The 21,461-nt window shown below is 58.5% G+C and overlaps 5 protein-coding genes across 5 annotated transcripts; 2 read left to right on the forward strand and 3 right to left on the reverse strand.

Annotated features, from left to right (window-relative positions):
- Nucleotides 1-145: 145 nt before the first annotated feature.
- Nucleotides 146-3,645, forward strand: SCHCODRAFT_02606671 (uncharacterized protein). Its single transcript, XM_050344225.1, has 7 exons — nt 146-351; nt 399-494; nt 542-636; nt 687-960; nt 1,483-1,616; nt 1,744-2,005; nt 2,325-3,645. Exons 1-7 carry the CDS (start codon nt 249-251, stop codon nt 3,200-3,202), a joined length of 1,842 nt encoding a protein of 613 aa, XP_050202920.1. The 5' UTR covers nt 146-248; the 3' UTR covers nt 3,203-3,645.
- A 295-nt stretch (nt 3,646-3,940) lies between these two features.
- Nucleotides 3,941-6,341, reverse strand: SCHCODRAFT_02025596 (uncharacterized protein). The gene is made up of 2 exons (XM_050341558.1): nt 4,030-6,341; nt 3,941-3,976 (listed from the first exon to the last, which is right to left on the reverse strand). The coding sequence occupies exon 1, from the start codon at nt 6,205-6,207 to the stop codon at nt 4,093-4,095; it is 2,115 nt and encodes a 704-aa protein (XP_050202921.1). The 5' UTR covers nt 6,208-6,341; the 3' UTR covers nt 3,941-3,976; nt 4,030-4,092.
- A 359-nt stretch (nt 6,342-6,700) lies between these two features.
- Nucleotides 6,701-10,011, reverse strand: SCHCODRAFT_02525329 (glycoside hydrolase family 63 protein). The gene is made up of 11 exons (XM_003035054.2): nt 9,575-10,011; nt 9,330-9,527; nt 9,191-9,276; nt 9,070-9,142; nt 8,902-9,018; nt 8,639-8,851; nt 7,496-8,584; nt 7,194-7,441; nt 7,048-7,137; nt 6,891-6,993; nt 6,701-6,841 (listed from the first exon to the last, which is right to left on the reverse strand). The coding sequence occupies exons 1-11, from the start codon at nt 9,753-9,755 to the stop codon at nt 6,819-6,821; spliced, it is 2,421 nt and encodes an 806-aa protein (XP_003035100.1). The 5' UTR covers nt 9,756-10,011; the 3' UTR covers nt 6,701-6,818.
- Nucleotides 10,012-10,263: 252 nt separating this feature from the next.
- Nucleotides 10,264-13,113, forward strand: SCHCODRAFT_02606677 (uncharacterized protein). The gene is made up of 11 exons (XM_050344226.1): nt 10,264-10,625; nt 10,678-10,767; nt 10,818-10,907; nt 10,957-11,200; nt 11,249-11,357; nt 11,408-11,558; nt 11,611-11,643; nt 11,696-11,960; nt 12,017-12,344; nt 12,402-12,623; nt 12,679-13,113. Exons 1-11 carry the CDS (start codon nt 10,269-10,271, stop codon nt 13,001-13,003), a joined length of 2,214 nt encoding a protein of 737 aa, XP_050202922.1. The 5' UTR covers nt 10,264-10,268; the 3' UTR covers nt 13,004-13,113.
- A 707-nt stretch (nt 13,114-13,820) lies between these two features.
- On the reverse strand, nt 13,821-20,165 carry SCHCODRAFT_02695239 (uncharacterized protein; the record flags this gene model as incomplete). The annotated part of the gene is made up of 12 exons (XM_050346874.1): nt 13,821-13,979; nt 14,038-14,496; nt 14,563-14,781; nt 14,836-15,070; nt 15,121-15,195; nt 15,255-15,900; nt 15,962-16,994; nt 17,047-17,768; nt 17,826-18,369; nt 18,416-19,998; nt 20,051-20,074; nt 20,129-20,165. The coding sequence occupies 12 exons, from the start codon at nt 20,163-20,165 to the stop codon at nt 13,821-13,823; spliced, it is 5,736 nt and encodes a 1,911-aa protein (XP_050202923.1).
- Between the last annotated feature and the right edge of the window lie 1,296 nt (nt 20,166-21,461).

The raw sequence follows: 21,461 nt of genomic DNA on the forward strand, positions 1-21,461 counted from the left end.
TAAGCGCGGACAAACGCAGGATGGGGCCGGGGCTGTGTGCCACAAAGTCAAAGTCGAACAATGGGGCGGCCCCGCACCGGCAGCCGGTCCGGAATGGCATCGAACGCGGCGATGACGGCGCGATCGGGCGTCCATTGAGGGTTATGCTCTTGCGGCACGCGCTCGTATTTGGCCTCACTCGCCGACTCAGACTACCGACATATACGCGGTGCCTGCACTGGACACGGCGCACGATGGGGTACAACAACATGGCGATCACCTTTCTCGGCACCAGCAGCGGTGGCGGACCAACCGAACATCGTAACTGCTCCTCCCTCCTCGTCGACTGCTGTGGCAATGGCGAACTATGGAGTGCGGGTGGTCACTAGCTAATGGAATGACTGCTGACACGCGTCTAGTGGTCGACTGCGCCGAGGGCACAACGCGTCAGTTCATGTTCGCGCGCGATGTAAGGCCCATGCAAGTCAAGAAGATATTCATCACACACATGCATGGTACGCACCCTCCAACCCCTCGCATACACCCCCCTCACCTCCGCCAGTCGACCATGTCATGGGCATCATCGGCTTCCTCCGCAACGTCCTCTTCCCCCTCCCCGTCCTCGGCTCCGGCCCCGATCGCGATCCCAATGCACCGGTGAGCCACCACCCCTTCGCCTTTGACCTTCCTGCCTACCTCCCCTCCAGCCCAAAGTGCACGTCTACGGCCCCGCCGGCATCCGCAACTTCATTCGCACCATCTTCAACATGACAGAGTCCAACTCGGGCGATCGTTACGTGGCGCACGAGCTCCTTCGCCCAGGCGACGCCACCACCTCTTGCGCGCCGGACGTTTTGCATATGAGCGAGGCGCCTGGGCTGGACATCGCCTCAGGAGAGGACGGGCTGTGGAGAGGCTTCCTGTCGGCGCCTGGAACCTACGGCGACATTGTGGTCGACGCGGCGCCTATTGCGCATAGAGGTGTGTGGCGCACGATTCGTACTTCACTCCCTCTACTCCTTCCTTTATCCCTCCCCCCCTCCTTCGTGCGTTCCCTTGTTGCTCTCCAACGCCCCCTCCGCCCTTCTCGTGTCACCTTCTTACCTTCCCCATACCCATTCCATTTTGCTCGTCGCCCTTCCCATCCCTCCCCCTTTCCGCACCCTCTCCACCTGTTTCCCTTCCCTTCCACCCTCCGTCTTTTATTATTCCTACGTCCTCTTTCTCCCCCTCCCCACCTCCTCTTCTCTCCATTCCTTCCCTCACCCTCCTTTGCAGCTGTTCCTTCCCCCTCCCCCTCCTTCGTTCTTCTCTGTCCTCTCCGCGCTTCTCTCCCCCTCTCCTCCTTTTCGCTCACCTTCTGCCCCCCACCCCTCCCCCCACCCTTCCTACTCTTCCCTCCTACTCTTCCCTCCTTCCCTTCCCTCCCACCCCCTAACCCTTTTTGCGCCTTCCCACACAAATAAAACCCTCCCTACCACCCAAACCAACCCCTTTCCCCAGTCCCCTCCTTCGGCTACGTCTTCCGCGAGACGGCGCCACCCCTCCGCAAGCTCGTCGTCCTCGGCGACACGAGTGACCCCGCGCCCGTCGCGCCGCTGTGCAGGGACCCGCCGCCGAGTGTGCTGGTGCATGAGGTGAGTGGTTTCTCCCTTCATTCTCTCCCCCTCCCCTCGCACCTCCCCTCCCCCTCAAAAAAATCAACAACCCTAAACACCAACGCCCACCTACCCAATCGATCGAAAACACTAACCCTCCCCCCAGGCCACCGACGCCCACATCCCCCCCTCCATCGACCGGCGCCAACGGCGGGAGCCCGACGTCGTGCTCCAACGCACGCTCGCCAGGGGGCATAGTATTCCTGCCATGGCCGGCGCCTTTGCGCGGGAGGTAGGGGCGGAGAGGCTGGTGTTGAATCATGTGGGTGGGCGGTTCCCCTTTCCGGCGGACTCGACCACCGACTGGAAGGCGCGCATCATGCGCGAGTTCGAGCGGCAGGCGACGGAGGCGTGGGTGGGGGTTGGAGGTATGCACCCGTTTCGCTGCTCTCTTGACCGTCCTCTTTCCTCCATATCCTCTCCCTTTCCCTTCCCCCTCCCCTTCCTCTCCTTCCCTTCCTCTCCTTCCCCCTCCCTTCTTCACCCTCCTCCCTTCTCCCCCTTCCAATCTCCCCCTTCCGGCATACCCTCCCCCTTCCCGCATACCCTCCCTTCTTCCCGCATACCCTCCCCCTCCTCTCCTTCCCCTCCTCTCTTCTTCACCCTCCTCCCTTCTCCCCCTTCCCGCATACCCTCCCCCTTCCCGCATACCCTCGCCCTATACAGCCACTCACCCGCCACCCCCAGACCCCCGCCACAAACCCGCCCGGCGCGCGATCGTCGCCGCCGACTTCATGAGAGTGGAGGTGTGCCCCGAGTGGGGAAGGTTCGACCCCCAAAACCCCCAAGGGGGCACGAACGGTGCACACCAAGGTGGCACGAACGGTACACACCAAGGTGGCACGAACGGTACACACCAAGGTGACATGCACGGTACACACGCGCCGACAAGAAACGGCCCTCGCGAGGTCATCGACGTTGATATGGAGTACGAGGCAAATGGGATCCCCATCCCATTCGAGGGCGGGCTCCACTCCCTCGCCGCGTCCCTCACCACGTCCCTCACCACGTCCCTCCCACCCCCAACACTCCTCCCAAACACAACACTCCTCCCAAACACAACCCCTCTCCCAAACGCCGGCCTCCCCTCGCGAATCCCCCCCGCGCCCCCCGCGCGCTACGGGCAGAGCGAGGTCGCGTTGTCGGCGAGGCATGTGAATCGGGGCGGTGGGGGTGGGCGCGAGGATAGGCGAAGGGGGGATGGCGGCGAGAGGAGGGGGGATGGCGGCGAGAGGAGAGGAGATGGCGGCGAGAGGAGGGGGGATGGTGGCGAGAGGAGAGGGGAGGGGAGAAGGGGCGGGGAAGGTCAGCGAGGGGGTAGCAACTGGGGCGATCAGGGCGGGAGTGGCGGCCGCGACTATCACACCTCGTCCCGCCACCATGATCCCCGGGGCGATGGCACATCCTCCCACCATGGCACATCCTCCCACCATGGGTATCAGTCCCACCATGGGTATCAGTCCAGACGCGGCGATACGCCCTCCCGCCGCGGTGAGCCCTACCCGCCTCGGGGTGGACGACGCGGGAAGACGCCCTCCGCAGACGAGCCGGGGCGGCGGAGGTAGCACGTAGAAAAGGAGTGGAAGAGGAGTTGAGAAGGGGAGCGGGGGGCAAGGGGGGAGAAGGGGAGGGAGAGAGGGAGAAGGAGGGAGAGAGGGTAGTAGGGGGGAGAGGAGTGGGGGGAGAGGGAGAGGGATGAGGGGTGGGAGAAGGAGGGTGAGGGGAGAAGAGAAGGAGGTGGATCTTGTTACATCTGTTGTACGCATTTTTTGCCCTATCCTGAATATCCGGCTGAGCATCCAATTGTCAACGCACCTTTATGGGATCCTCGAGTTGATTCCCGTTGCGAGGACACGAAGGTCTTGCACTGTTAGCGCGTCGACGCCTGAATCCTCCTCTCCCTTTCGCGTGATCGAACGCAAAGGACCTTCAGCCGGATTTTCGCCTGTCGACCTTCCCAAGATTGGCGCTTCCTCTCCCTCTCCCGCGACGTTCAACAATCCAAGCACCTGCCATTTGGTATTGGTATAATGATCCACTGTAAACAGACAAGATGCAGCGCAGCTACGCATGTGGTGGGAGGGGATATAGTGGTAGAAAAAATTATGAGGAGGCTCCTCGTGCGAGGGGACGATCACAGTGGTACTGGCGGAGGAGGCGTACTATGCATACAGATGAATGTGGGAGACAGACTATGTGCATAAAGGCGTGAGGTGATCGAGTAATATATAGTCAACATGAATGGCTGGGATATAATGAACCGGAGGTGGTGAGGGTAGGGGGACATATGGCACCCAGGAATGCAGAGGGATAGCCCATGCCAACGGCGAGCAGCTAGTCTGGGAGGTATGGTAAGTGACCGAACGTCACAACAACGCCGAAAGGGACTTACCCTGCACTCAGTGCTGCCACCAATGAGTACTACGCCACCACAAACGAGTAACACGACTGTCCCCTAGTTCACCCCCTCCAAGAAATTATCCACGTCGAACGACAGGTCGTCGAAATGCAGCGAGTCGAGCTGCATCTCCATGCTCGTGTCCGCGATGGTGGGGAGCGTGGGCGCGGCGGTGTAGCCTGCCGCCGCCGCATATCCTACCGACGCACTGTAGGCCGACGACGTCGCGGACGACCTGCTGGCTTCCGACGACTTGGAGGACATGCTGAACCGCTCGGAGAAGGAACGCGAGGGGCGCGGGGTCTGATCGGTGTCCTCCGCGGATATGCGGGCGCCTTGCTCCAACGACGCACCACCCTCCTTCTCATCCTTATTCAAAGTGATTACCACCGGCATGCTCCCGCCCAACATCGGCAACACCGGCGCACACTCGCTCACCGGCGTCTGCGGCATCGACCCCGCGGCCGTGCTCGGCGTGCTCTCGCGCGACATGGAGGGCGGGCGCGCGGAGGTGTCGGACCCGTCCGAGGTCCGCGCGGAGGAGAGGGCGGGGGTCGTTGTGGGGTCGGTGGTGGTGGTGGTGGGGTCGTCGTGAGGGCCCGTGGATGCGGAGGCGCCAGCAAAAGAAACTCCTTGCGCAGACGCAGAGGTAGACGAAGCAGCATCAGCGGTGGCTGCATCATCGGAGGAGGACGTGAAGATGCGGTTCAGCCGCAGCATCGAGAATCGGCGCTTCGTGGGGCGCGTGGCAGATGGGGTAGGCGACGTGACGGCGTGGGGCGATGGATCGCCAGCGACCGCGGCGCCATTCTCTTCCTCCGGGACGCCCAGGGAGGGTACTGATTGGAAGGAGAACACGGAGGGCGAGGTGAGGGGGGAGGGGGAGGGTGGCAAGGAGTCGGAGGGTGGGAGGGAATCCGCGGGCGACCGTGTGGCCTCTGCTGACGACTGTGTGGCCTCTGCTGACGACTGTGTGACATTTGCGAATGATTGCGCAGAAGGACCTGACGAGGGCGCGCCGGTGTCGGCGGAGGGGCGGAAGATATTCGTGAGCAGCGTCGCGCTGCGCCTGCGCTTCATCGCCGTGCTGCTGACGCTCCCGCGGCGGGCGCTGTCGCCGACGACATGGGGCACGGCCTCGCTGACGACGCGCCGGGAGTCGTTGGTGACGCTCCCGCGGCGCGCGGTCTCGCTCACGACGCGTCGGGTGTCGTCCGTGCGCTGTTGGGATTTGGCGCGCTTCCCGAGCTTGCTGGCTGCCCTGGCCTTCTTCTCCTTCTTTCCCTCCTTGGCCTTCTTCCCCTCCTCCGCGTCCCTCTCTCCCATCTGCACCTCCGCTTCCTCCGCCTGCATACCCTCGTCCACACCGCTCGCCTCCCGCTCCTTCCCTTTCCCCTCCCTCCCCGGGCCCTTGCTCCGCCCGCGCATCGTCATGAAGGCGCGCGCGATGAACGCCGAGCTGCTGCGCTTCATGCCCTTGTCGCGCCCCCGCCTCCCGCCGCGCCCCCGCGCGCCGTCCTCGTCCTCGCTGTCCGTCGGCAGCGTCCCGTGCCGGCGCACCTTGATGACCTCGATGACCTCGGAGTCGTTCCCGGGGCCCTCCAGCTCGAGCAGCTCCGCGCGCTCCTCGTCCGTGAGGTGCTCGTGCTCCTCGTAGGCGGGCTCCGCAGGACGCGGTTGGAATGGGGAGGGGACTTGCAGCACGGGCGCGGCACCGATGTCGGGGTGCGAGCCTTGGTTGAAGAGGTCGTCGTCGCCCAAGTCTTCTTCCTCGTCGTCGAGGGCGTTGGGGTTGCGGAGGTACTCGTCCTCGTCGTCAGCGCCGCCGGGCTTGGCGGCGTCGAAGCAGGTGTACGGCGCCTCGTCGTCCTCCTCGGGCGGGACGATGACGACGTGGGGCATTTGGCCGTGGTAGGAGCCTGAGAGGGCGGAGGAGGTGGAGGTGGAGGGGTCGGGATGGTCCGCGGAGGATGGGGAGTTGGTGGAGGGTAAAGAGTTGGAGGAGGGTAGGGTGTTTGAGGAGGGTAGGGAGTTTGAGGCGGTTATGGAGGTGCTGGGAGGTATAGCGTTGCTGTATTCGGCGGCGGCGACGGCCTCTGCGAGGATGGATGCCGCCTCCGCGGGCTTGGCTTTCGGCGCGCTGCGCGTCATGAAAGAGAACGTCGGCGCCATCGTCGTGTGTCGGAGGGCGGGACAAGGTGTGAAGTGGTTGGGAAGATGGTACAGTGAATGCAGTGAATGGTACTGGCAGGGCAGTGAATGGCAGTGGTATAACGAGCGACTGTAGGGCAGTTAGGCGTGTGTGGGTGTGTAGGTGCGCTGTGAGCAGTACGCCCAGAGGCTAGTGGTGGTAGTTGACGAACGGGCAAGTAGTCGGCGCGGTCGCCAGCGGGAACGACGACGTGGATAGAGAGCAGAAGAAGGAGACGACGTCGGCGTCGATGAGAAGAGGCGTGAGGATAGACAGGCAAAACGCGTTACGGGTGCTTGGGCAGACAGCACGCGAAGCTTGGGCAGACAGCACGCGAAGCAGCGAACGGTTACAGGCGATTGAACTTTCAAGCGCGGTGGGCGGGGATCGAAGTCGAACCAAGCGTGACCCCGGCGATCAAACCGCCTGCCCGAGCCGCGGGCGTCGTTGTTGCGTCCGGATGTGGCAGGTGGAGGACTTTGAAGTTCAAGCACACCGGATGTGCTGTCAGGTCTCTGGGGTAGCAGGCGATTGTAGTTACATAGGCTAGTACAGGTAAATACTGCTACTCCCACAATCGACGCGGCCTCCCTCATGGGTACTTTTCGGCCAAGACTGCAACGGAAGTCAGAGAAGGGTTGAGATCGAAGGAGGGAGAGCGTACTCAGAGCGACGAGGGATGTCCAGCCTGTGAATGGATGGCTCCGCTGGCCCTTGCCTGTGTTTGCATCGTACTGTTCCCAGACGTAGCCGGTGCGCTTGTATTCCTGCGGGAGGACCGGTTAGCTAGGATGAGAGTAGTGAGAGGAATGACCACGTACGCTGTAGATGTTCTCCACCAAGTTCTTCCTCAGCTGCGTGTAGATTTCGCTCGCTAGGTCTCTGTAGGGGCCTTCTTCTGCGGCGTATTTCTGCGAGGGGGCGTGAGCTTCCGTTATCAACCTACCATGACATCCCTCTAACCCACCTTGTGCAACGAGCTCAGCATGAGGTAGTTGACCTGCAGCCAGATCGGGCCCTTCCAGTAGTTCTCGCCCTTCCCGTACTCGGGGTGGCTCTTCGCGAGGCTGCGGATGCCGTAGGGTGACCAGAGCTCCTCGGGGTCGCGCACGAGCTCGAGGATGGCCTTGAGTTTGGGCGAGTCGGAGTCGAGGAGGCCGAGGGCGGCGGGAAGGATGGAGACGTAGCCTTTGTGGCATTCGTGGTAGGATTCGTCTGGCAGATGACGTTGGGATCGAGGTCATGGACAGACACGGAGGTTGAACTTACCCTCATCATCTACATCCAAATCGCAGAACATCTCCTCAGCCTTGCTCCAGTGCAGGTCTTCCAAGTTCGCCAGCATCCCTTCCTCGATCTCCTTGTAGCTCGCCGCGTCGTCCGTCTGCCCAATGAAGTCGGCTACACTGTGCATCGTGCGCGTAAAGTGCGCCATCCACGCCAGGAGATCGACGTGCAGCTCGCCCGCGTGCGGCGGCCCGCGCGGGTAGTCGTCCATGCCGCTGGTGAGGACGTGCGTGGGCGAGCGCCCGCGCCAGCGGTACGCCTCGGTGCGGCTGCGCGCGCGCCGGCCGTACTGCTTGATGAGCCCGCGCTGCGTGCGCCGGAACCACTCGTAGTGCCGCTTGAGCGCGGGGTAGATGGAGATGAGGTACTCGGCGGTGGCGTCGGAGGAGGCGAGGTGCTTGCTGGAGGCGGTGGCGGCGGGGCCGGGGCCGGTGTGGATGGGGGTTCGGTGGAGGCCGAGGGGCGCTTGGTCGAGGCCGAGATCGAAGTCGGAGACGTCGCGGGAGGAGATGGCCTTCGCCTTTTCGATGAGGGCGGGGAGGACGAGGGTGAGGGTGGGTGGGTTGCCCCAGCTGGGAACCTGGGTTTGGAACTCGACGGGGACGCGGCTGCGTGCCTCTTCGCCGAGGATCTGCTCGCGGGCGACCCAGCCGTCGTCGTCGATGAGGTCGATCCACTCGTGGAGGATGTCCAGGCTGTAGTCGGGGTCGACGAGGAAGATGTGCAGCAGGTGGAAGCCCTCGTCCCAGTAGAAGCCTCGGGGGAAGAAGCTGCGGCTCGGAGTGGCAGTCAGGAGCGCGTTTGGCGGAGTCAAGTGCGCGACTTTGCTATCCGCGTCGTCCGCGTCTTCATCCTCGTCTTCGTCCCACTCGTACGATGACTTCTTCTGGACGATCGACGTGCCGTAGAAGTACCCGACACCGCCAACGAGGTTCGAGGTCACCGCGCGCGAGAAGGCCTGCATGTCCTCATATTGCTCTGCCGGGAAGTCAGAAGGGTACGGTAGGGCGACATCGAAGCGCGCTGCGTATGATTGCTGCAAGGCTGGGATGCTTTGATCAATTACAGCGGCTGGGTGAAGCTAGTCAGTCAGTGAGCAGGGTGATGTAAGGAAAGCGGACAAACAGCTTAGTTTCTGCTTCGCGCTCGCGCTTTCGTAGAACACGTCAAATTGGAAGGGACCGTCGAAGAGCTTTTGCACGGCGTAGAGGTTGCTTCCACTGAAAGCCTCATCGTTCAGGTGAAGCACGAAAGATGGGTCTGGTGCGCCGACTGCGGGGTCTTTGTACGGCTGGAGAACTTCGTTTGCGCGCTTAATGATGGATTGGACCAGAATTTCTGATAGCAACTGAGCATGTTGCTTGCAGGCCCTGGAGCGAGACGCGTACCTCTAGCTTGCCATATGTTGCCAGCGGGGATGGGAAGACCTGCGTAATGGCTCTTGCCAATCCGCTCCTCGAAAGCGCTAGCGTGGCGCCCATTCGAGACGTGTTGGTTGTCCGGTCCTGGAATATACCGTCAGAACTTGCACACGTAGGTCAAGTTGGGGATCCTACCTTCTACAATGCGAATGGTGAAGTCGTCTAGCTCAGGGGAAGTGCCAGTGAACTCGACATCGCCTTCGAGACCCTAGGCTGAAATTAATGCGCTGCATGCAGTCAACACCGTGCGACGTACGTTCTCGTCTTCGTCAGTGACCATGTCAATGCCCCCCAGGCCCTCCAGTCCCATGTAGAAAATGGTAGAAATGCGGGAGGGGATGTCTGCGCGCGCGAAGCATTAGCCATAGCCCGGTGCGACGAAACCTGACACGTACTCGGGTCGAGTGGTTCCCCCTTCACTCGTGCAGCCCAGCTGCCGCCATTGTTTCCCCCCGCGACTTTGATGAATTCGGTCGTGATGCGGACGTTGTTCGGAGTGTCGTTGATGACCTGGACGCCGCCCTCGCGGGGCTCATATTCCGTCCAGGTGTAGCCCGCGAGTCCATCGCCCTGGTCGCATCCGTGACGGGACCCTATAGCAGTAAGTAAGGTTACAAGAGAGATGTGAAGCGCAACGCACTGCTGACAGACTGATAATCCTGAGTACCAAACCAGACGAGACCGGTCATGAGCGACTGCGGGATGCGCGGTCGCAGGCCAAAATACAGGTTGGGCCTATATGCACCCCATAGCAGGGTGTCATTCACGGAGGGCTGCACCGCCCTCGCGAGCGGGAGAAGTGCCAGCCAGGCAAGATGCATGGCGAGCGCTGGACGTAGCGGTGAAGCGCACCCAAGTCCTGATCGCGGTGTCGTCGCGTCGGACACGTGTCCGGTCCGCCGGGTCCGGTGAAATACCCGCAGCGCTCCCGCAACTCCCGCGTGGCTCCCGCACGAGTCCAGCAGAGGTCCAGCAGAGGTCCAGCAGAGGTCCAGCAGCAGACCAGCACAGCTCCAGCAGCTGGATCCGGGCAAGTAAATTGGGCTACGAAGGTGCGACAAGCGCCTATAGGTAGTAACGTGGTACTCCAAAGTACGTACAAGCGGCTATAGTGGTGAGGTCGCCGTCGGGAGGAGATGGCGAAGTCTCGTGGACCTCACAGCTCCCGCAAGTCCAGTAAACTATCGTTTTGTGAGCCCACCCTTGAGGCTTTCGAGCTTCAAGGGAATCAGTATCTTATATTGTCGGGGCGAGTTGACGTTGACGCGCGCGGTCACATGCATGATCGAGAGGACGCGACGTGGTTGTTTGTGTGATCCTTGACCTTGACCACCATGCCTGAGATCCGGGAATGCGTCACCGACGAAGTGAAGGTCACTATCTTCATTTCGAACGAAGACGGGTCGAACCGCACCGTCCTAGCGCTATACTATGACTGTACCATTGGCGAGGGCAAACGTGCGCCGGCGGGCTCTCGAGCTCGACAAGGGCATGTCACCGAGCTTCAGTCAAGCTCCACTGTCGTCCGCGGACAGCGCGTCAGCCAAACTTCCTTATACCCAACGCCATATAGGGATCCTTCCAACATCCCCATCAGTCAGCATGGCCTTGTTCTTCAGTCAGCGGAAGCAACGCCGCGCTCGCTCATCCTCTCGTTCGCTGCTGCTAATGGAGATGAGCTATGGTGCGAGGTGCGTAGACGGTATATGATGATATTTCTGTGGCGCCTCAATCGCTTTCTAGGTTCAGCTCTTTCAGCACACGCTCACGCAGATCTACACTATTGATGAATGGGACAACGCGGTAATGCAGATCCCTTGTCGGACAGAGAAGGTGCGCATGCTACTTCCTTTCACTTCTTCCAATTATCTCACATCTGCTAGGGAGTGGAGCCGCGCGGCTTTCGCGTCTCTCTTGCCTTTCGGTTTGCAAACCACGTTCTCTCGTTTAATTCTCTCGACAACATAACTCAGGTGCGTCTCACATCTCCCACTCATGGTGCGCCTACTCACCCTTAGATAGTTTCACTGGGCGCGCCGTCGGGCGGATCTTCCGCGCAAGGTTCTCGACGTTCGAAAGGATGGCCAGTTTGAAGTCCTGCTGCAGAACATCGCTGCGTGGGTGCATGAGCGCCGTCATTGCCATAGCGCACATGAGCGACAACATCCGGCCATCAACTCCTTGCGAAGCGCTCAGAATCCGGACAAGACCCCACTCTTCCCTGGGCTTGGCGTCTACACAACGTCGGAGGTGTGGTTCTCTGCCGGTCGGTTCATTTCGTAATCCCGGTGATCTTTCAGCTAACGAGCCATAGGTTTGCCACCCAACCTGACTGAGGAGGAACTGTGCGACGAGCCGGATCGCCTGGCTCGTCTCATCTCTGCATACTATCATTTCGTAGTGGATGCGCATCCGCGCATGAAGTTCGTCTTTTTGCCGTTTACCTCGTCGTTCAGTCTGACACGGTTTATAGGGCGTTCATCCGACCTTACCTTCATGGATACCTGCTCGCTGTCGACGCCAAGCGCGATCGTCGTGCTTATGAGCAGGGCTGTCTTCGCGTTTATGGATGCGATGCGGTAGGTGTCACGCACCGTTATGGAGTTGCTGTAACAGACGCCATGGTATGTTCCGCTTCTTCTGAAGGCGGGATATTGCTTAAGCACTGGATGGTAGGCGTTTTGGGCCAAAGCGAATGCTGAGCGAAGCGTGAGCTCCCTTATTGTACGCGTCCCGGCGCCCACCTGATGATATTATGCAGGAGACGCCTCATGCTGACGTCGTCAGAAGTTGGTTACGGACCCGCGACCAATGCCCCCACGATCCCTTCGAGCCCAGCTATGTTCGCCATGCTCTGGAGCTGGCAGGCTCCTGCAATCTAGGCGCAGTCATTTTTGGGCTTGAACACTGGCGGCGTCTATGCCTTGACGCAGGCCTGCCCTCTGACTGTATCTCCACCGCAAATCCAATATGGCGCTTGTTCAACAATCCGGCAGAGGTCGCTTGGCTGCGCGAGCATGGTCGCGGTACGAGTGTCTATCACCATCGTAATGGAAGCCTCACTGATTACTCCTTCATAAAGAGCCCTCTGCCTTGCGTGCATGGCTCAACATGGACCTTTACGACACTCTGTTTTCCAACGCGCGCAACACCGACTGTCGTCTCCGCACTGAAGTCTACAACTTCAACTGCGACTTCTGGTCATGTATACCGGCATATCCCCATCTTAGTATGCCCACAGGACATCCCTTGGATGTTTCTCGTGTTGCGGCAGCAAGGAGGAAGCTTGCTGCTGATGCTCAAGCGCTCGCAGACCAACAGAAGCGACAACATGATGTAGAATGTGCTCGCAAACTGGCGATTACATCCGGCAATAGTGCGCTCCCACCGAGGCGAGGAGGCCAAGCTGGGTGAGTCGTCTGTACCTCTTTCTTAGTCGATGTTCTCATGATGACCAATTGATCCAGCACCGCCGTTGTCGCTCCTGACGATGGTACCACGTGGCGCTCTTTCTACCAGGATCCCTTGGCGCCGGTGCAGGGGAGTAAGACCGGGTTCAAGTTCGAGGGACAACAGCGTCAGACGCGCCTGATTCAGTACATCACCGAGTACCACTACAAGAAGTACACGGTCGGCCCCCTTGACTTCTGCGGAGTGGCGCGCATAGTGCGGAGTGGCAAGTCGCAGTTGTACGTTCAATTTCGACTGGCACCTATTGTCTGTCAATCTGACCATGTACTACAGCTTCATGGTGTGCGAGCGCGACCCCCGTGTTCCCCAGTTTATTCAGCGTCGTCGCCTACTGGCTATCTCCACTGCGCTATACTCCGCGCACGGGAATCGCAAGCATGGCCTACCCGCAGCAGATGTGCAACGCGTGGATAAGCAAACACCCTTGCCGCCTTCAAAGCGCAAGTCGGAGTCAGACCTGGAGTTGACCGCAGTTCAGACAGGCGAAGGGAGCGAGAATCAGAAGCCGGCCAAGAAGATGAGGCGTAGTGCAGATCGTGATCTCGCACTGCTCGCCTCCGTAGGTACAAGTCGTCGCTTACGACGATCGAAAGCATGAGATTGAACTTGCAGTAGATAGTTTTTTCTTGATGTAATAGCGTGTCGATTGCAAGCGCATACCTCCCCTCCCCAAATGTGTGCATTAGGTCTGCAGATAAATGACTTTCCCTTTCGCTAAAGAACTTTCGCCAAAGTGCTCTGCTTACTGGAGAGGTAGCGTGTCTCATTTTCCCACGCCACACGCAACTTGCTGGCCGACGTTCAGAGGAGGGCTGTCGAATGAATGATCCTAGTAGTCAGAAACATGGAGAGTCTGACCTCCTCTATCAGTATTTGCAGTAACCTACCTGTTCTGACAAGGACCACCTAGAGAATCAGGCCAGAACTCGCCTCCACCAAGTCCGAGTTACGACTCCGCTACGAGTTCCAATTGTGCCCCAGGAATCTTCACCATAAGATATCTCAGCATGTTACTCGCACCTTTCAGTGGTATCTTGTGGGCTGTATATACAGATCTGCTCTATTCCAAAGACTATAACTGGACATCAACTCACCGTTGGGAACGGAATCGAATGCACACGCACACACACGACGGGTGCAGGACTGAACTCCTGAAGTTCTCTTGCCTCAAACAGGTTGTAAACCTTTCAGTAGGATGCGCCAGCACCTCTTATAACTATATGTACCCTCACTTTTCATTCAATCGACAGCCTTTCGCGACAACCCGCGGATAGTTGATCTCGAGCATGTGGGTCCGTATGTACAGCTCATGTGATTGTCATGTGATTGTCACGCGCCCTCCAATTCATGGGCTGTTGCCGTTGTAAAGTATTCAACAATCTTTGTACATCGCGATATAGTATATCTTCTAATCTCTACACTTGCTCACCCTTAGTACGACTCCTTGTAGTTCTGAAGGCAGGCAGTGGGAGCGTTACACCTTGAGTTGGCTTGCTGCCCGAGCGCCGCAACTTCTTTGGGGCTGGCTCGCACTGCAGCTCGGCTGCGGAAGCATCTTTCCAGCCGTCGCCGGGCTAGGATAAGGTATCTTAGTTCTGTATAAGAGCGAAGTGATAGCTCGAGAGAACGTACCAGCCGGTCAAGCTCATCCTCCTCCGTATCACCTTTCGTCCAAGTTCCTTTGCACTGTGTGTAGTCCATATCAGGGTTCCAGCCATGCTGGTGCGGCCCCGCATCAAGGCCCCACTGCCAGTTGCCTGCAGGACCGGACGCCTCCGATTTCTCAAAGAGCTTACGCTCGAAGATTCGGAGGCATTCCAAATCCACATCAACAGCGGACTGCGCTCTTCTACTGCTCCATCGCTCCGTCTTCTTGGCTGACCAAGCATCTTCCAAGGATATCTGCCTATTAGCGGCAATGACAAGAAGCTCGGCATGCGCCATTGTAGCCTTCCCAAGCCATTCGAGCGCCAACAAACCCTCCTGTGCGCCAGGAACCATGCACCAGATCCAGTTTGCTATGCGTGCACGCTCTTCTGGTGAAAGGGGTCCTTCAAGCGGTATGGATCCCTTTGCAATTGTCAACTTGTCCTGCAGTACAGTGGCGTCAGATGTCTCAAGTCGATGTCAGAAAGTTCGGATTGGAAGCGTGCTTACTCGTGACTTCTGCATGCTCTGTTCCTTTAGGTATATCATGCAAGGCGATGCCTGCACCGCTGCGCTCGAGCTATCTAGGCCATCGAGCAGCATATCAGTCAAGAGAGCTCGATGCGGCTTTAAAACCTTGTCGATGGCGGTGGTGAAAGGAAAGTCTCTGAAAGACGTGATGATGTCCTCTGCGTCAAGAGACTCCCAGCCTGGCTGCCATTTACCAAGCTAGAGCACGATAAATTGGGATGTTAGCTCTCCATGTAGTAAAAGATGAATAACAGGCGGCTCAACTCGTATCTTGCGCCGCTCCTCACGCTGCTGCCAGAGCTCATCCACAATGTTCGGGAGCGCCACTGTGCGCAAGAGACCGCGCTTAGTCTCGGACGGACAGAAGTGGCGACCACGCCAAAGCATGACAGTCCACTCCATGCGCATGGAGTCATAGTCGATGATGCGAGCGGGATACCAGAACACGCTCTGAGTATTGTCTCTAATAAGACAGCCTTGGCCGATTCTGCCCCTTGGCGATGAGTATCTCATAAATCCACCTGGTCAGACACTCACGTGAGACGAGACTTCACGCCTCCACGCTTCTTGGCTTTGCTTTTCAGGCCATCATAGAAGGCACCTTCATTTGAGCTGCTTAAGGTATTAACCCATGAGACCAAGCGCGTGCCATCAAGCAAGAGAACACTCACCTTTGCGGAAGCAGAGGAGCCAGCGAACAGTTGTCACATTTGAATGACTGTGAACGCTGGAGAAGCGAAGCAAATCCGTCCCGCTGGCAAGCCATGTGGGACCAGGCGCGACATATATCGCACTGAATTACTGGGCCGTGCTTGACGCTGTCCGCACGAGCCAGTAGTTCATCTGCATCGCCTGTGAGCCCGCATCGACAGCACATCCTGCTCTGCTCTTCGTCGCCAGTGTCTGACGTGTCGGATGGGAGCTTGGAATTGGCGCCAGTGAAGGCATCTAAAGAAGGCGCTGCAGGAGGATCTCCAGCCTGAACTTCGGAGGCCTCATCGCCGGCTTGAGGCCGAGGACTTGAGCTTGCTCCGGGGTCCTTCACCCGTCCGCTCTTGGCGACAACCCGCACAGACTTGCTCGACATCGCAGAAGCGCGTGCTCTATGTCTGCTTGTTGATGATGCTTCATCCTTCCGCGTCCGAGCGCTTCTGTTCTCGCGCTTGACAGCAGGTTCAGCCAGTTCGTGGCCAGCAGTCAACGGGCGGGACCGCTTGTTCAGCGGCGGCAATATTGTATCTCCATCATCGCAAGCTGTCACCACCGTAGATGCAGTGCTTTCGCGACGTCGCTTTGCTGCCTTCACCGGCGAGGAACCTGGACCAGGTGGTCAGATACCCCAGAACCAGAACTTGGAAACAATGGAGCGGGCACGCACTTGAATGATCTACAGACGCAACGGGCACATATTCCCAGAATGCACCAAAAGGGTCTTCAGAATACTCCAGTACCTCGCCATCACCAACGAGAATGCGCTGTGGCACCCTCCAATCCTGCTCCGCTAGGGGAACACGGCGGAACCGGGATTCATGCATAGTTGCAGTAGGAAGATAAGGCAGATGTGGGGGAGAATCGGAGAGGATCGACTCCGGCCACGGTCCGCTAGCTTGGGAAAGGATGATGTCTGGAACAGCGCTTTCGAGGGCGTCAACACGTCGGTTGTAGAAGAGCTGCTGCGCGGTGGATCCCCCGCGGAGGCGGTAGATGATCTGCTGGGGCCAGACGTCACTGGCAGGTGTGATATCGATGGTCTTTGCAAGAGTATCTCCGACCGTGGCGTGAGGGAGCAGGATTGATCGCCCACGGTGGTGCATACCATCATGCTTGTAGACCGCCTTCCCGTCCGGGGTAAATAAAACCCAGTAATGCTCCTTCTTGCGCTCGAAGCAGATCATGCTGACGATGTCGTAGACGAGGCCTTGGCTTTGATCCTCTGTGTTACGAGTATGGGGGTACAGATGTTCCGGAACACTCCATCTGGTAGCGGCCGTCTCAACGCCGTTCAGTGTCACAGCCAACACGACCGGAATGGAGAGAACAATGTCCGGATCTGTACAAGTTGCCCCTTCGCATAAGAGATCATCATCGCGCTTGCGCCAGCATGGGCTGCTGTCCGAGAAGTGCGGCTGCTTCGTCGGGAGCTTGAGAAAGTCTTTGAAGACGCGACTTATGTCGAATTCGTAGCGTGCAGCATCGGCGCGGTTATTCGGAAGTTCAATATGGTAGCTCAGTCGCGGATGAGGCGCCAGTTGGTAGTGGGGCATGCGCTTTGCTCCCTTAACCGCGCCAGAGCAGCGCCGGAACTTGTAGGACGCGGAGGCGAAGTACGTGTGTTGCGCGGTGATTCCCCCGCGAGAGAATGGGGGGCCAATCAGTGACGCATGCTGGCGCAATTCGGTCCAAAGCCATGGCTATTGAGCAGCGGTGAGTTAGCTGCTTGAATAAGACAGACTTGTGGCTTACAAGAGGGAAGAATATACTGTCTGAGGCGCTAATAGTCCCCGACTGGACAAGGGATGAACGAAGCAGATCACGGCGATTGGTGAACTGAGCAGTATGGCTGTCCAACCGCTGCTCCAGCTCGGCGCGGCTCTGGACGGTATCCTCTCCACTGTGCTCAGCGGAGTATCGATCGATGATGAGCCGAAAGAATTCATGTATAGGTGACGACTCGCTATGAGGTAGAAGCCGTTGGTCGACACGAGGGACGAAGCTAGTATTGAAGTGGTCGCTGCAAGTGATGGCGTAGTACAGAGCTTGAAGACCAGCGTCTAACCAGCATGAATTAGACAGCCACCGGAGGCCGGCAAGCTCGTCCGGGACAGCAGAGCGATGTTGACTGGAGACAGGAGAAGGCGACAGGGCGGGCGAATCGAATTCAGTGATTGAAGCGGCAGAGTCGGTGGAAGCATCGTCAAACATCGAAAGGTTGCTGCCCTGCGTCTGCGCGCGCTGCGGGATGAGCTGCTTTGCCGTGTCCTTTGGACGTCCATCATTACGTGGGTGCGCCAGAGGCCTACGCTTGGTGCGCAAGGCGACCGCCAGCTGAGCCTTCTCACGCCGGTCTTTGCTGGATTTTTTCTTCAAGAGCTCCTTCAGACGGACTCGAGCCCTTCGTGAGAGGCCATCGGCCGCCTTAGCCGTTTTCCAAGGCTCGGGGTCACCGTAGGTAATCTTCCCTCCTTCTAGTAGTGATAAATCAGTGACCAATTGACCAACGTCGAGACAAGGCATGAACGTACGCTCAACATGACTATGCTGTCCCTCGAAGAACTGCGCCATCCGCAGAAGGGAGCGAAGACCGTCCAGGAGCGAGAAGTTACCAGCGCCTAGGGCGGTGTACATCTTGTGATGTAGGGACTCCTGCGCATTTGTTGTGTCGGGTATTGCTTCCCACAGACCTTCGTCCATGACCCGGTCGCACCTGAACAGCATCTGTGCGTGCACAGGGCGCATCCACCACTCCAGCCAGGGCTTGATGTTCGGGAAATCGCGAAGGAGGTCATCGGCAAGCCCCTGGAAGGTCTCGTACGAGTTGACGTCAAGCAGGAATCCTGCGCGACGCTTGAAGTCCTCCCGTTGGTCTGCGCTGACCACCCCGCTGATAGCGGACACGCGAGTAACCTGCGCTCGAAAGTGCTGCTGGCAGCCTTTGAGAAGGCGCTCCGCCCTGCCCTCCAGCTCTTTCACGAGGAACTCATCGTCTAGGTCATTGACATTGTTGGCGCGGAAGGCGATGTACGCTTGTATGAAGCCGAGACGCTGCGCTTCACTGAAGTCGACAACCTATTCAGCGTGAGACGAGTTCCAATGAGAAAAGGAAGACACACACATTTGCAAGCATATCATCCTCAAGAATCCGGCCTTGGATAGCGCATTCCTCCTGCATGCTCTGAAAGAGCGTCTCGAAATGGACCGCATAATGCCCAGCCGTCTGACCGTTCGCGTACGTTATAAGGGCGGGTATCCACCGGTGCAGAGTATCGCTGTAGACGGAGCTGATGATAAGCACAGTATTCTTCTCACGCCAGAACTTGTGAGCTGCGTCGGTCACGATGCCGTTGACTGTACTGGCGAGGGTGTGCACGCGAACGAGCTGCTGGCGCATATAGGGTGTCTGCATCGAGATGACCATCTCTGACGAGAACTGGCTGGCCACAATGACGCCGGGATTCTCGGTGTCAAACTGAGAGAACTCGCGAGGGAATGAGGCCGTGTTCTCGCGCTTGTATTCACGCTTCTCAGCTTTGACCTTCGATAGATTGTGCAGAAGCGGGGAGATGCTGGTGACGCCATCCTGGCCAGAATGGCCCACCGCTAGTGCAAGGGGACCCTTATCGGGGTTTTTGCTGAACTGGTCGAAGAGCTCGATCCGCTGCGATTGAGTAAGGTGAATTGGAAGAGGGCGGCCGTGGTGGTGGGTTCCAGTATGCACCAGATGAACGCCATCACGATACTGCCAGCTCCTGAGCTCAACATCGCAAGGGATGAGCCGCCGAGATGAGCCGCAGCGACAGAGTTCGGCGACACGCTTAGCAGTCACCGCCTTCTCAGTCGCTGGGCGACCCACGAGCGAGCAGTTCGGATTATTGCAGTGAATCGCACCTAAGCATCGCCTGCGGCGATAGAAGCCGCCTTCCCAGGTTGTGCTTGTCTGTGTTCCTTGCTTTTCCGAGGTAGGACCACCACCAGTCTGCATCGCCCAGTGAACCTGAGCTTTGCAAGATTCGTGCTGATCCAGGGTCAGCTCGAGGACCTGATATCCGTCGATGAAAGGGTCCCATGCGAAGGATTCAGCCAATGGTGTAGCGGCAGCGGTACGGGAGACACGCCCTTCGGGCACAACGTCGGTCGCTGACCTCGCACCAACCCGCGAGTCTGCAAGATGAGGCACGGCTGGCGTCGCCATAGATGCCGCGCTAGGAGTCTTTCCAGCCGCTGCAGACTGGACAACTCCTGCTCCGCTCGCCGCTGCTGCGAAGGAGGTACTGTCCGGTTGAGCGCTGATAGCAGGGCCGCTCGAGAGAGGAACCATGCTGGACAGCGCTGGTGCGAGGGTGGGAGCGGGCGGTGCTGGGGCAGATGCGAGTGCGGGTGCTGGAATGGACGCGCATGCGGGTGTTACCGCGGGGTTGATTGTCTGGACTGGCTGAGGGGCGATTGCAGAGCTGAAGGCGGCTTGTTGATGCGCATTGACAAGAGGTCGGGAATTATAAGGAATGAACTGCCCATCAGCCTGCTTCACATATAATTCCTCGCCGAGCGCTGGAGTGATCGTAGTGGTCGCTCCTTGAGCAGCACCATAAGAGGGGGGCGGATAGGAATGAGCAGGATAAGACTCGGCGGTGGATGTTGAAGTTGCTGATCGCATAGTAGAGGCATCTGTTGAAGCGACTCGAAAGCCGGTGATCTGGCCTGTCCGGGACTTATGAATTCGACGCCTGCAACACCACACGAGATGACGCACCATCCGGAGTATATGTGGGCAGGACTAAACACGCATCAATAACTTTGCAAGACGTGAGCTAGATTCGAGGAGACTGACGCTGACTACCCATAGGCAATTGGAAAGGGAAGAACATGGGGGTTTCGCGTGGAGGCGGTGGCGGTTCTTGTAGTTGAACAAGCAGTCTCCATATATTCTTCAAAATATTCTGTATTGCCGTCAGGTCATGAAACGAGCGAGCAAAAACCACCACGAACAGCCATACTGGGCAAAATATATGTAGAATTATACAAGAACTGGATGTAGCATTAGACGAGCATACAGCAGAGGAGGGAGAGTGTCGTCAAGCGAGAATGCCGAAAACCCCGCTGCGCCACAAAAGAGCAGGGAGATCGGAAGGATAGGGGTTGAGTGGCACAGCGCGCGCGGCACACCGGATAAAGCACGCGCGGAAAAGAAAAGCTCACCTCCGAACCACGTAGGGGTCTAAAGTCTGGGCTAACATAGACCTGGCGCTCACCGGCGAACAAGCGGACGGACAGAACCGACCAATGCCCACGTAGGAAGAGGTGAGTCGCAAACGCGGCAAGACAAGCATGATAGAGGCATCGTGCTGGGCTACAGGGCCCGTTCGCACTCCGTGTTCGTTTGCGCGCCAGTCGCGCAGTTTATCACGGCTCGGTGTCCCAAGGGTGCGGCCGAACCTGTGTCAGGCATTGTCAGCAAATCCAGCCCAGCGTCGTTGGAGTGTTAGTGTATATGGCTATCATATCTTCAGAGCGCTCGCCACGCCTCAAACGCGCAAAAATCAACTCCAGCTGAGCTCCAGCAAGGCCCGCAAGACACCGGCAAGAGTCCCGCAGGAGTCGAGCAAGAGTCGAGCAAGAGTCCAGCAGCTCGAGCAAAACTCCAGCTGGACTCCAGCAACACTCCCGCGTTGCTCCAGCGATGGTCCAGCAACACTCCAGCAGCACTCCAGCAGCACTCCCGTGTTGCCCAGTCAGGACTGCTGCCGGCGCAGATCGACACAGCCGCATCGCAAGTGCGTCTGCACCCTTTGAGACACTGAATTGCGTACTCACCTCAATAACCTATCGAAGTCTCCACTTCCAAGGCGCTGTTACAATTCTGAGAACGATAGTCAGAAGCTAGCATCGTCTTACACACTCAGTACGCTTAGCACGCGAGGCGTGCGTACCGCTGCCACTGCGCGCCACGCATCAAGTCGAGGATCTCACACATCTGCGGCGGCTGGCACGCTAGCGAAGCAAGCGGCGCCTCACCACCCTCCCTGCAAAGGGATCAAATGACAGTACACACCGTAAGCAACGCAAGTGTGATACCGACAAGCCTTGGATGATGTTGTCAGTCCGCCAGTGGGAGTAGCAGGCGCGTAAAATACACTTGCCTTGGTGGCCTTTTTTCGTGTTCT

Source organism: Schizophyllum commune (genome assembly GCF_000143185.2).
Source record: "Schizophyllum commune H4-8 unplaced genomic scaffold SCHCOscaffold_1, whole genome shotgun sequence".
In the NCBI taxonomy this organism is placed as follows: domain Eukaryota; kingdom Fungi; phylum Basidiomycota; class Agaricomycetes; order Agaricales; family Schizophyllaceae; genus Schizophyllum; species Schizophyllum commune.